This window comes from Crocuta crocuta, unplaced genomic scaffold, assembly GCF_008692635.1.
Source record: "Crocuta crocuta isolate KB4526 unplaced genomic scaffold, BGI_CrCroc_1.0 scaffold83, whole genome shotgun sequence".
Lineage (NCBI taxonomy): Eukaryota > Metazoa > Chordata > Mammalia > Carnivora > Hyaenidae > Crocuta > Crocuta crocuta.
The window spans coordinates 2,387,288-2,402,650 of record NW_027529638.1 but is presented as its reverse complement, the minus strand read 5'-3'; the positions used below and the strand labels follow the sequence as shown (position 1 = coordinate 2,402,650).

Below are 15,363 nucleotides of genomic sequence, written 5' to 3'. Positions count from 1 at the left end.
TCTTCATTATAAGATAAATTAAAGTTCAGTGCTTCTAACTTCTTACCATATATCATATAATTGAAAAACAGTGAAGTCTTGTGTTTATTTTTCTCAGTGGATGGTGTATTTAAAATTTTTTGAATATTTATTTATTTCTTTGAGAGAGAGAGAGAGAAAGAAAGGGGAGAGGGTTAGAGAGAGAGGGAGACACAGAATCCAAAGCATGCTCCAGGCTCCAAGCTATCAGCACAGAGCCCTACGTGGGGCTTGAACTCACAAACCAGAGATTATGACTTGAGCCGAAGTCAGAGGTTTAACTGACTGAGACACCCAAGCACCCCTGATGGTGTATTTTAAAGATAATAAAAAAAAACAAGTATTTGTATTTGCCACAGACACCAAAATAATTTGAGTATTTCTAATCTTAATGGTATAACAAATGGAATTCCAACAATTTCAACCACTGACTTTATACTCACATAAAGTTCCCTTACAAATAGGTAAGGGCTCCTTGTTTTATCATGTATGTGATTTTCTGACCTTGTTTTTTTTTTTTTTTTAAATATTTCCCTCATCTATTACACTGTTTTGTGCTTTAAACTGGCAATCTTGGTGATGAAAGATATCCTTTTGAAACATATGCCCTCAAAAATGATTTATTGTATCCCTTTCCGTGAAAATTAAGGAGAGTGAAATGTTAGTCAAAGTTACCTTTTTGATGGTCTCCAGCATGGAACGCCCTCCCTGCCAGGGCTTAGAGTTCTTTCTGATACAAGACAAACTTGCCATGCTGTGCCATTTTCGGTCTTCCAGTTTCTTATGAAAAGCATTAGCAAGCAGGAGCACCGTATCATATATGTAAAGATTTGAAATCTGAAAAGACATTAGACAGCGATCATTAGAATCATTGATGCCAACCATCAAGAATTAGGAGAAAATCATCAGCTTAGCTGCTTCCGTTCATGTCATAGATGACTGGTTTACTGGGTTATTTATTAAGCAAAAGGTTTCCTTTTTCATTTCCTGGGCAATTTTGCCATTGACAATGAAGTCTTGTCTGATTGTATGCCTCAATTGCTTTTTCAGCTTATTTAGGTGTGAAAGAGAAGATAAAAAAAAGAAAAGTTTCGACAGAGGCAAGGCTGTTAATGTCAGACCTTAGAAAATCACTGGCCCTTATTTCTTTCTGAAGAGGTAAGGATCTAAGGGCTTCAGAATGGAAGGGCAAACTGAATAATACATTTTCTGAATATGTCAAGTTTTTGCATTCTGATTATTCAGATGGAGAAATATCAACTCAATCTTACACATAAAATAAGTGTCATAGGTGCTAAAAAAAAAAAAAGGAAGCGGCCATGTGTGTATATATGTGTGTGTTTGGGGATTTGGTAATGAAATATATGAGAAAACACATGGCCATTGATAAAATTACAATTCTCAAGGACCTACACAAAATTATCTGGGTCTACACATGCATTCTAATTCATTAACATGACAGATACCATTATGAATAAATAACCATATAAAAAATATAAATAACTGTGAATATGTATTTATATTAATGCTTTCTTCTTAAGGCAATCATGTTATTATCTTCCTTCTACATAAACTGCAAAAAAAATCATGAAAATTTTTGGTATGATCTGTTGCTTTCTTACACTTGATCTTGACAGAACTAATATCTGTGCTGTCATTTACAGAAGGTGTTTATTTTTCAAAGAAATTAGAACTTATTTAGAAAACATAAACATTGAGAAATATCCAAAGTCAATAGAAGATATTAGATGTTTTCTTATTATTTTTCTGAAAGCAAAATGCAACATAAAGTAAAAAAAAAATGAGCAATCAATGAAGTTATGATAGTTAAATCCATCTTAAAGTATTCAAATTTCTTCAGCTTTTTAAAAGTGTCTTATTATCACAGTTTTCTTACCTGAAAACAAAAGAGACAATATGTTGATCGCCCTTTGCTTATAAGTAATAATGAAGGAATCTTATGAAATTGCCCACATCACAAAATGGCACTAAATTTCAACTACTGGTATGACAGTTTAATGCTAAAAAAGACTGTTAATAAGCATTTCCAAACAGTGCCTTGTGAGTTTTCTTTCATCACTAGCTGTTTATTAAACATCATTTGTGTTTATTAAACATCATTTTATTTGTATAATACTAATGGAAGGCAGGCCTTTCTTAAAAGAGACATTGCATACTCTCATGTACTATGTGAAATACCAATTTGTTCTTCATAGGGAAGTATTATTTTAATTTTCTTAACTTTTATTTATTTTTGAGAGACAGAGTGTGAGCAGGGGAGGGGCAGAGAGAGAGAGTGAGACACAGAATCCAAAGTAGGCTCCAGGCTCTGAGCTGTCAGCACAGGACCCAACACAGGGCTCGGACTCACAAAGCGAGAGATCATGACCTGAGCCAAAGTTGGGCACCTGGATGGTGCCCCCGTTCTTTATAAGGAAATATTAAGGCAGGCTATTCTCACCTTCATCTCCCTGCTCCTACCCTGCGCAATAATTACTAGAGAGACTAGGGGGTTGGCTGAAACCTGCAATGAATGAAGACTTGAAGATAAAAGTAGTTGATGAATCAGAATTCAGTCTGAACTAGACTGTGAGGAAGCAAAAGGAAAATTTTTTGACAATTTCTCAATAATTTGCAATCATCTGGCTGCTTTTAACCTTCCTTTGCCTTGCTGCCTCAATCTTGCTTGCTCTTATCTCTCTAGCTTTATTCGGCTTCTCCCTCTGACTGATTGCTTTAAGTGTGTATACAAAATTGTTAGAATAATACTTTTTGATGTCTTGTTACCTTTCTCAAACTAGTTAATATCTAATATTCAGTTAACAGGTCAGAAGTTAGATGAATCCTACCCTGACAGCTTCTCAGGACTCTACCCGTTTCTAGGCTAACTGGGAAGTCTTCTTTGTCGCCCATAGCATGCTCATGCCTGTACTGCAACATATCATAATTCTAAGATTTCTTAATCTGGTTTTCCCACTTGAACATGAGTTCCTTTGGGATAGGGGTTCATCAAGTACAAATTTTCCCCCTTTGTACTTTTCTTTCCTAGAGCCTAGCACATATTTGGTTTCTAATAAATAGTTGTCAAATAAAAGAAGATGAAGAAAAGAGAGGCAGGTCTAACATCAGGCATGTTTGACAGAAGTCAAGATGTGAGAAACCTGGCAAGTTGGGTCCCATCCAAATCTTGACATTGCCGTGGCACAGTCTCTTTTGCGAGTTTTGAGGCATGTGCCTTGAGCATCCGCACTGTTCCTAAAGATGAGTGCTTTGAACCTGATATATACAACAGGTGCTTTCAAGAAAAACTGCCTCTATTCATTTGCCCACCTTCCAAAATGTGGGTTCGAAAGGAGATAGTGACATTCTATGAGTTTTCAATTACCCCTTGTATGACTTCTCTCTCAGGAAAGCACCTGTTCTGTTTTAAGGTTCATGCTCTTTCCTATAGTATACTTTAGGGTCCTTTTCTGCTATCACCTACCAGTCTCTTGACCACTCTGTATTCATGAGGTCTTTGACTCCTCTCTCACAGTGATTCCAAACTATCTCCCAGCATTTAAAAAAAAAAAAAGTCACTGCAATTTCTACAGAGATGAATTTGACTTCTACTCTGTCTACAATCAACACAAATGATTACTTACTGGACACAAACACATACCTCCTCTAATATCTTAAACTCCATTTTCCCACCAGCTGACCAATTATTTCTCTTACTGTCATTATATTTGTTTTCTGACTTAACTGAGCCCTCAGCATCCACCTTTTCTATATGACAACCTTCTGATATTTGATAACATCCATCACTTGCCCAGAAACATTCTATTTCCTTCCATTGTTCATCATTTCATATAATTCCTAGGCTGTCCATCATCTCAGCATTTTTATTCTTTCTTTCTATTATTCTTTTATATTTCTGTTCAGAGTTTAGAACTCATAACCAAGACATTGTTGCAGATATGTTCTGACTAGGACAGAATAGTACAAGGGGTTATCTCTCATGATCATAGCAAAATGCTCTGACATGGAGACCAAGATTACATTGAAATGGTTTAGAGCAAATATGACTTGTGCTTTGTTCAAACAAAATTTGCCTTCATCTCAATAACAAAAAAAAAAAACCTGTCAAACCAGGTCTCATCCATCTAGAATTAGTGTAATGAGTTTGAGCCTATACTTTAGGCTCTCTGAAATTTCAACTTTTAGATTTATTATTTGGTGAGTATTAATAATTTGGATCTTGATTAGATAGCCCAGAATAAGGTTTCTCTCCTAGTTTTACGTAATTTACAAAGCTGATAGGCATACTTTATTTATTTTTATGTGTGTAATGGTAAACATTTGAAAATATAAGTCCAAGAACAGTACTTTCAGATGACAATAAGGTAGAATGTTTATCAATATGGTTTAATGTTCTTCTAGTTCCATACTTCCTAAATTGAAGGTAAAAGAAATTATGGATATCAGAAGTACTCAAAGCTACAAAATATATCTGAGCCATGATCTAGGCATATCAAAATTGCTAAAAGATTTGGAGAATCAAAAAATAAGTAGTAAATCATCTGAAAAATTACTTTTAATTTTAAATAAACCCATAAGCTATAACGCTTAAGAATAATAATGAAACTTTCACATATTTTGAATTGTTTGAATTTCTTTATGAAAAAATCTTAAAACAGAGTGTTTACTACTATCTTCTATTCTTAGGAGTACTTTATTGAAAATCTTTGAGTGACATCACTCTATCTAGACTTTTTAACACTTTCCTATAAGAATTTAATGTTTTCCAAAAATTTTCCTTAAAAACTGTCAAACACAACATAAAATCAACATAGAATAAATAGATTTATAAAATTCTCTCAATCTACAAGATTAGTAAACAGAATTTGGCTTGGGAGTGCTTGTTCTTAAGAGAGTCCTATGGTCACATATGAAGTACCCCAAGTAATACACTTTATAATACATCCTACAGTTTATCCAAATATCAGCTTTTAGTATACTACACTCTGTCAGAATCCTTTTTCCTTCTTTTCAAAATTTGGAAGAATATACCAGTGTCACGTACTTGGCTCTTCTAATCAAGTATTTTTCTAGTATATCTGAATTATAATATTGTGATTGTATTTATCACTTTCTTTACTATTCTAAAAAAAAAATATTAGTTAAGCTTCGTTTTAAAACAGGAAGGTATATTCTTACCATCCCTGCTCTTTCTAAACCTTACTTTAGGAAAAAAACAAAAAACAAAACAAAAAACAACAACTTTCATTCAAACTTTTCTAATTTGAAAACAATTTTTATTAGATGGAGATGACAGAAGCAAAAAAAACTTTGAACTTTCCTATTTTCTTTCCATTAGCAGCCAAGATAACATCAGTTTCACCAAGCAGTGAATGGCTCACTTTCTTCTTGCTTCATAGATTGCTAAAAACTTTGTTTCTAGAGCTAAACGTTTCCTTAAACATTTATTTTGCAACTTCAATTCATCCTACATTTTAGTCTTTCTGGCACTAATTTAAACATTTGGAAAACTTGGATTTTGTTCTTTCTAAACCTTCTCTTTCTATGTACATTAAATTAAGTAACAGCCCAAAGATCTCTACACAGGCCACTGTACTCCTTTCCCCTGTTATACTGATTAATGTGATTTTATAGTTTGGGTTTCTATTTTACAGTTGGGTCTCTATTTTTATAGCTCACTTGAGTCATATTGTCATACCTTTATTTTACTATTTTTAATAGTACCCAGTTGATAAGATAAAAATCTGTCTGTGGTCATATTTACCTGCAATTATTTTATGAGCTCCAAGTTGAGAGGGTTACTTCTCTGAAGGAAACTCCCATTCCCAAATTTTTAATGCATATAAATAATTTTTATTGTTTCCTTTAACTTCAGTTAGATAAAATTTTCACCAAGGTGAGCCTGTATATCAAATGCTCTGCTTTTACTGGAACATCTTAAATTCAACAGCCCTACATTTAGATTCTTAATTATATAAATTTTCACATATAAAAGATTCTGTCAATTTTTTCTTTTTTACATTAGCTATTCTGTCAAATAAGTAATTTTCTTATTTTCTTCCATCTGTGGGCTTGACGGGAGTAAGACGAAGGTGGGAATAAGAGGCGTGGTGTTTCCTGTACATCCCTAATTTATCATATCTGTCTGAGGGTATGAAGATGAATAAATAAATAAACAAATAAAATATTCACTCTCTGATTTCAAGAAACCCATTGATTGAATCAGGCAGATTGTGCTTTTAGGTGAATGTGCTTTAAAATACTGTGTAGTCCGCTGGTGGGAATGCAAACTGGTGTAGACACCCTGGAAAACAGTTTGGAATTTCCTCAAAACAATAAAAATAGAAATATCCTATGACCCAGCAATTTCATTACTATGTATTTACTCAAAAAGATACAAAATTCCTGACTCAAAGGGGGGTACACGGAATCTCATGTTTATAGCAGCATTATCAACAATAGCCAAACTACAGATAGGCCTCAGTGTTCATCGACTGATGAGTGGATAGAGATGATTTGGTGTATATATATTCAATAGAATACTATTCAGCCATCAAAAAGAATGAAATCTTGTCATTTGCAGTGATGTGGATGGAACTAGGGTGTACTATCCTAAGTGAAGTCAGTCAGAGAAAGACAAATACCATATTATTTCACTCATATGTGGAATTTAAGAAACAAAACAAATAAACATATGGAAAGGGGAGGAAGTAGCGAGAGAGAGGGAAAGAAACATAAAAGATATTTCACAATAGTGAACAAAGTGAGCATTGATGGAGGGAAGAGGGTGGGGACGGGCTAGAAGTGGGTAGTGGGATGGGGGATGGGCACTAAGACACTCACTTGTTATGATGAGCACTGGGTACTTTTGAGTACATGTAAGTGATGAGTCGCTAAATTAAGCTCCCGAAACCAATATTACACTATATGTTAACTAATTAGAGTTTAAATAAAATTTTGAAAAAAAAAAATACTGTGGCATTACTTTCTACTTTTCCCATTTGTACATTTCCTGCCATTTCCTTTGACAGGGGAAGCCTTTAATATTTCAAAATGTCTTAATCAAAATTCTATGTTTTTTTTTCCCATTTAGGATTCTATCATTTTCATATCAGTCATAGTCATGACCAAGTAGTATGAAAAGATTAGTCATTATAAGCATATCTGTAAGGCCGGCAATAAAAGTTAAACATGTTTTGTTTAGGCTTTAGAGTGGCTTAGTTTAACCACTGCCATCTCCTTAATTACATTCAAATCCACAAATATTCATGAAGAAGCAAAGCAGTGTGGTAGGCATGATGGAGGAAATAAAGATAGGTGTGCCCTTAATGGGATTTTATGATACCAGGTCCTGGAGGAGACCTATTCTAAAAAAGCCTAAAGCTTAGTTGGGAACACAGAGTTCTGTGGGCAATGCTCCTGGAGCTAGCTACCTTGTAAATATAGCTGCTCCTTAGAGTGGCTGACTTTTTTTTTTTTTTTTAATGTTTTTTTTTATTTCTAGGAGAGAGAGAGCCAGCGTGAGCAGGGGAGGGTCAGAGAGAGAGGGAGTCACAGACTGAAACAGGCTCCAGGCTCTGAGCTGGCAGTCAGCACAGAGCCCGATGCGGGGCTCGAACCCACGAACCGCGAGATCATGACCTAAGCGAAAGTCGGACGCTTAACCGACTAAGCCACCCAGGCGCCCCTAGAGTGGCTGACTGTTAAGCATGAAGAAATGATTGGATCAATAGTAATTCATCTAAAAAAGAAAATCCAAAGGTGACCAAAGATAGAAAAAGTATGGAGATGGCTTTTAAAAGACGGGGTCATTTTACAAAATCACCTTATTTATCTAGTAGTGTTGGGATGAACTAGTTTTCATAGAGTCATATTTCTAAAATGTTCAAACTGAGTATCTCTAAGCACTAAAACATTTTTGATAGTAAACATGGTGAAGGAATAGTTTACTAAAACATATTTTTCTGACTTCTGAAATTGACCATTACTTTAATTTTTGTTCATGTCTCAGAGTTATTGTTTACATGTTGTTACTCTAGCAGTATACTACAATTATACCCTTAGGAACTGTTTTATGACACAGAGTTGTTTTTATAAGACAAGTCTACATTGATAGGATATTTGAATTAGCATATCTTATCGATTTATTTTTCCTGTTTCTTGCCTTGCTAGAAAGTACTCCTTATGGCTTCCTACTATTGTCGATGTGTCTGCTTTTTTTTTTTTTTTTACACCCTGTTCAAATGGACATATTAAGATTTCCAGTGCAAAGGAAATAAAACTAAATAAAACAAAATCTGATAGCATTTTCCTTAAGAAAAAGAAGATGGGCTCTGGGTGAGTAGTTAAGGGACATCCTTATGAGTAAACTGCAGGGACTTGATGTTCTCTATTTTGTTGCTCAGAGTTTTTATTTATTTACCCTCAAATTCTTTGTTATATTTGGAATAGCAAAGGTTTCAGCCATATCCTTTCTGGTTTGGATAGGACTATATAGCACTACAGACTCTTTTGCATTTCTAAACAGTTTTTTGGTGAATGTCTTGAAACTAGAGAGTATTCTTTGAAAAATACATTTCTATGCCCTTGTTTTACCAGAAAAAAAAAACAAGCAAATTTATTAGCTTAATAATTTGGAATCTGGCATTAAGGGATATCACTCACAAATTCTAACATGGTGAATGTCATGGATCTACTTGCTGAGAAGGAAATAACTTTTATGTATTTAATTTTTTAAAACAAGTAGATATTTTGCTATAATGAGGTCAAAAAGATTAAAGACACAAATTCTTTGTACCCTTGCATCAGACTTAGTAAATTTCCAAAGGAAAAGAATAGATAGGAAAAAGTTAACATGTATAATTCTAAATCTAATACAACTCAGAGAGCTCTCTCTACGACTGGCCAACAAAGCACCTTGAGAGAAATACTTAGAATATACCTCCATATTCTGAGCAAATGGATCCTTTGGATCACACAACGTTGAAGATATTCGATGGTTGCCACGGAAACATCGTTGACTTATATTCTGGGGGACTGGAAATGTCTGCCGAATGATTGTTAACCTTCCAATTGACCTTCTTACAAGTTCCTGAACATCCACATCATTTATTTCCTGTAAGATAAGATAAGAAATGGAAGGATTAGAAATGCTATAATACAGTAACAGAAACACAAAACTATTAAAGCACTGTTATCTGTAAACACCAAGAAATTCATTACAGTAATGCATTTGCTAAGTGCTTAGTACACATCCAGATGAAAACAGCAATACATGTTCATTAAAATGATCAACTCATTTGAAGGTGTTGTTTGTGCTTTAAATTATATACATTAATGCTTAAATAATTTTAAATGAAGAAATTGATTAAATATACTTATTTAGGAATTTTGTAATATATTGTATTGAACACTTCAGAAACATATTTATTTAAACATTGAAAAAGGTCATAAAATTAGTGGATTTCAAGGTATTTTGAGTACCCAGAAATGAGTTGCAATGTAAGCATAATATATATTGTTCCAAGCAATGAAAAATGGGGCAATTAGAGAGAGGGGACATTAAAAAAAATGTTCCCTAATTATTTCTTAGAAGTACTGGTGTTAACTCGTACATTTCTGTAAAGAACAGATTAAACAAACTGTTCCAAAAAATGAAACATTTTGTATTAATACAATGTGAACCAGGATAGGTAAATGAAAAAAAAAAATACCCAATGTTCTTTTTCCAAATTGATGTTATTTTACATATGAGTATTTGCTAAACTTGAAGGACATATTTTCCATTATCTTCTCCCCCCACTTCCTAACTCCAGACTTAAATTTTAAGACTTGGTTCAATCATGGATGTAGAAGTAATAAGCATGAAATAATATTTTTATAATATAACATCTATTCTAATTGGATTTAGTCAGAATACAAGTGATCAGAATGATTTTTAGTTTTAAGACAGTCTTTACTAAAGCAGTTTGTGCTTCACAGTGTCCACTTGACAAAAGATAAATACTGGACTGCAGTGAGCACTTCTCAGTTTGGATTCAAAGAATTATTACAGAATAATGAAAAAGAAAAATACTATTTACAGGTTTAAATTGTCTTTTTCCATTTCTAGATTAATTACATGCTATTCTTAAAGCATATATTAGCTTGAAAACTCATTCTTTATTTTTGATCTTTACAAAATATAGATTTTCTGAAAATAAAATCACACCTGCCATCAGCTGTATCCAGCATAATATCCTGGATTTCTGGTCATTTAATCGTTAATGTACCATGAAAAATGATTTTTTTCTCATTTAAGATCCCATCTTTTTTCCTTTAGTTTACATAATTTCACTAGCCATCAGAAACACTATCTGGCAGAAAGCAGGTCAGCTTTAATTATCTATCATCTACTCACAAAGCAGAATTAAGCAGTGTCTTATCAACTCTATTTTTAGCCTGAAATTTAACTAGAATTTTTTAAAATTAATTAATATTGCTATTCACTATCTTCACATTTTTTAAATTCCATGTCGTACAGACAGGAATTCATTTAAAAGGTAGTGAGAGGTTCTACCTACCACTTTTCTCATATTATTAACTAAGTTTTGTTATATATGTGGTCCTTTTTTTTTTAAGTAATACTAAGATTTATCAACATTTTGTCAAACAGCACCATTTCTACCTGCTCCAACCATCAGGAAGTACAAATCAGCACAATAGTATAAAAACATACATTAACTCTCCACTAGATATTCGACAAAATACTAAGTACGTTATCTGTTCTTTCATTTTCTGCTAAAAACTACATTCTGGTTCAGATACTATTATTCTTACTTTATAGGTAAAGAACTGGAGAAATTCCAAAGTCTTCATTCAAAATATTCTTTATTCATGGTATAAATTTATAAATGTCATCAAAAGACACTCTCTAAAGTAATTATACAAGAAATTCAAATCTCCTTACAGGAATTATTTAGATTAACATTCCTGAATGATAGGAATTAAAACTATAAAGATATATTATTCTAGCATTTAACAGCCTGATGATTCTATAAGGAATAATAAAGGAATCTATCAGGAGCCAAAGTCTTTAAGAGGAATATTTTCAAGCCCCCAAAAAGGAATGATTACCTTTTACAGGTTTCGAAAGCTGAAGTTATCAGGTGTCTAAGTGACTAAACTATATCTGAGGAAATGTCAATTTAAGTTGAATATATTTTGCCTATTATTATTTGTGAAGGGAAAGGGAAGTAATTTTCTGGGAGGAAAGAATCTGCCATTCTAAATGAAGTTAACAGTCTGTCTCAAAAAATTCACTTGCAGTTTTAGTTTTGACACCTGATCTCAAAAATAGTGTGATAGTGATACGAAAACTTAATTAGGTAGCTATTTTATATTTACAGAACTTTACTTCTACATTTCAAAAGGTGCATTTCAAGAGTGACATGTGCAATGTTATGTAAACAGCGAAAGTCAAATGAATACTTAATCTATTAAGAGATCTTTTTAAATGAAAAAAAAAGTAAACTTCCATATTAAATTATGAAACTATTGTATAATATGTTAGAATCTATGTTGTTCTAATACCCTGGACTTAAAAAATGTTTAAGCCATCAGATTTTAAAAAGTATCCATGTTGAAGAACCAGTTCAAATACTCACTCTCCCAAGCCTCCAGGGGAGCCAAATTATACTAATTCTCTGTAAAGACATACAGAAATATTCTGAATTGTAAAGAATTCAGAGAAAGTGAATAATAAAATTATCCTTTTTCTATTCTTTATATGAGTATATTTATGAAATAATAATATTGCAATAAAATTTAAAAATATGTTTTGTTGTACTTAAATTTTGTCTATGCTTCTTTAGGAACAAAGCATACAGTTTTCCCCCAGCCCCAAATAATTTACTTAGATAATAAAAAAAAATTACTAAGATTCAAGTAAATGTATTGAAGAAATATTCTTATTCACTTTGCTGTGATAGTTTAATACAGGGTAAACAATAAGAGAGAAGAAAGAGGAAAAGCTAAAATACTTGCTGGGGACACGACTCCATCCAAAAGCAGCCATTTCCCAGAACGAATCTTTTATTTTTTAATTTTTTAATGTTTTATTTATTTCTGAGAGACAGAGAGAGAGACAGCGTGAGCAGGGGAGTGTCAAAGAGAGAGGGAGATACAGAATCTGAAGTAGGTTCCAGGATCTGAGCTAGCCTTCAGCACAGAGCCCAACGCGGGGCTCAAACCCATGAACCATGAGATCATGACCTGAGCCGAAGCTGGACGCTTAACCGACTGAGCCACCCAGGTACTCCTCCAGAACAAATCTTTTAGGAGAATTGGATCACTCCCAAATCTTTGTAATGTATAAACTTGGATTTAAATTAATGAATTCCAGGGAAGGCAAGACTCAAAATCCATTACAACAGATGTCAATCTATATACTATTAAACTATTTCAGAAAAGGGACCTTCTTTTTTCCCCATTTTTAAAAATCTCTTAACATCTAGCAAAGTTTCTGACTCATAGTCAATATTCACTAAACACTGATAAATTTAAAAATGAATGAGTAGGGGCATCTGGGTGGCTCAATTGGTTAAATGTCCAACTCCTGATTTCGGCTTAGGTCATGATCTCATAATTTATGGGTTCCAGCCCTGAGCTTTCAGCATGGAGCCTGCTTGGGATTCTCTCTCTCCCTCTCTCTTTACTTCTCCCCTGCCTGNGAACCATGAGATCATGACCTGAGCCGAAGCTGGACGCTTAACCGACTGAGCCACCCAGGTACTCCTCCAGAACAAATCTTTTAGGAGAATTGGATCACTCCCAAATCTTTGTAATGTATAAACTTGGATTTAAATTAATGAATTCCAGGGAAGGCAAGACTCAAAATCCATTACAACAGATGCCAATCTATTTACTATTAAACTATTTCAGAAAAGGGACCTTCTTTTTTCCCCATTTTTAAAAATCTCTTAACATCTAGCAAAGTTTCTGACTCATAGTCAATATTCACTAAACACTGATAAATTTAAAAATGAATGAGTAGGGGCATCTGGGTGGCTCAATTGGTTAAATGTCCAACTCCTGATTTCGGCTTAGGTCATGATCTCATAATTTATGGGTTCCAGCCCTGAGCTTTCAGCATGGAGCCTGCTTGGGATTCTCTCTCTCCCTCTCTCTTTACTTCTCCCCTGCCTGCATGCTATCCTTCTCTCTAAAAATAAATATGCTTAAAAAAAAAAAAAGAATGAATAAATGAATGAATGTCTGTACTTTACCAAACTATCTTCTTTTGATAGTTAACTGAAATTTTAAGAGTAAAAATTGGGATGCTTTAATAACTTCAAGATGAGCAAATAAACCAAATTTTAGTTATGTTATTATCAGTATACTATGTAGTGCATTTGAAAAGATAATGTTTTTTGTTGTATTTTTTGAGAATGTTAATATTCTTCATGCTTTGGTGAAGGCAGTCCTTTGATGCTTCCACAAAGTTTAACACTAATATGAAATAATTACACAAGCATGATGTTGAAATATGGAACAAAACCAATTGTAAGCTATATACCAGCAGGAAGTGCAGCAGAATGGCAACTTTCTGCTTGAGAGATTGGTAGTGAGCAGTTCAATTAATCACTAAACTAGGAAAAATGAACAATGTCCTTTACACATATAAAATTTATAAATCTAAACAATGATAACAACAACAACTTCTAAATTACAATGCTCAATTGCAGCAACTAAACTATTTAAAGGAGAAATCAGGTTCAGTATTATCAGAGAATAAATGGTGCTTATAGTATTATGCTTCTTGCATCTCTAAACAGTGAATATATTTCTATCAGAATTTATAACTTTTGTAAAACTTAAATAAAGGGCCAGGCCATCTGCTTCAGGACCCTGAGGGGATGACAATACTTATATGGAAAGGCTGTTCTGAGCTGGATTCACTGATTGCAGGGAGAAGATAAATACCATTACCAACTACTAACATATGATTGATTACACCATATGAGCTAGCTCAGCTCTTATTATTATAACATACTTAATGCAAAGGAAAAAATATACTGTTTTCAAGTTTGTACATCAATTTGTATCAAGATGCACAATGCCAACTTTGATTTATAGTGCCTCTCTTAAAAGCTATTGATAGAATAGATTAAATAAATGTTTGCAGCCCATTTGAAATTAGCAGCAAAATAGTAACTACACAAATCAAACTAGACAAATTCATGTTTTCCATGTTCAAATGAGCATTTGCATATTGTTAATTGTGTGTGTGTGTGTGTGTGTGGTGGTTGTTACTTTTAGGGTTTAACTTCCTAGAAAATTTGAGAAACCCATGTTTCTTCTTTTATGGAAACTAGGATAAATTTGATTCATTCATTATAAATTTGTATAAACAACTCACAAATGAAGTAAAGTAGTAAGGGTCAAGTTTCCTAAGGCATTTTTCAGAGAAAATGAAATGGAATCAATTGAAAAAAGGCTGACTGCAGGTATATGGATACTGGTGTTTCTTAGGAATATACATACAGAAAACATGCTTGATCTCTGAATGTGAACCTAGTTTAGATAAAAATAATAACAAATATACACCATGGGCTGTGAACATCAGACTTTTCAGAAGCTCAGTGGTATTGACATGCCCAAAAGAAATGACACCACTGCTCAAGGACTACTAAGAAGGGCTGTAAGTAAAAAGGACACACATGCTTCAGTAATGGCAAACGTGAAGTTATAAATAGTTATGACAGCTTAGAGTAGAAAATCCAACTGTGAAGGAGGAAGAAAGTATTATGGTCTTCTATACTTCTAATATTTATTATACTATTTGCTGGTTAGATCACTTTGTGTGGATGTTTTATTTGCCAAATAGTGATTCAAATTACTGAACATCCATTTAAAGACAGCATTGCCCTTCTATTATTTTATCAAAGAAAATTTAATTATAAGATAAAAGAGTCTAATGTTTAAGAAATATATACTAAAATATAAAGTATTATTATTTTTGTAATATTTATGACCAAAGAAATACATCCTAGCCTACTCAGAGTTCTCCTATGTGATATGAAGAAGTGATTTCTTCCAGAGTACAAATAGACACATAAGCAATAGATAGATGACCAGTGGTGTTCCAAGAGCATTCACACTTTTAAGATTCAGATATGTTATTAGACGTTAAATTGAATATGGGGAAAAAGATAATTCAGGAATCCCCTATGCAATATTATTAAAGAATAGAAGGGAATGTTCATTATCATTTAATGGTTCTACTACTAATTGGTTTAATTAATCTATTTCTACAGGGGGGGGTAATAAATTACTTTTTTTCTT

The 15,363-nt window shown here is 33.2% G+C and overlaps 1 protein-coding gene across 3 annotated transcripts in view; it reads right to left on the bottom strand.

Annotated features, from left to right (window-relative positions):
• GRID2 (glutamate ionotropic receptor delta type subunit 2) overlaps positions 1-15,363 on the bottom strand; it is a 1,445,111-nt gene that overhangs the window by 570,564 nt on the left and 859,184 nt on the right. For all 3 annotated transcript variants that reach the window (XM_077762310.1, XM_077762308.1, XM_077762309.1), the window contains 2 exons: positions 8,981-9,154; positions 694-855 (listed from right to left, as the gene is read on the bottom strand). In XM_077762310.1, the coding sequence (XP_077618436.1) occupies positions 694-855; positions 8,981-9,154 (336 nt within the window). The remainder of the gene's footprint in view (positions 1-693; positions 856-8,980; positions 9,155-15,363) is intronic.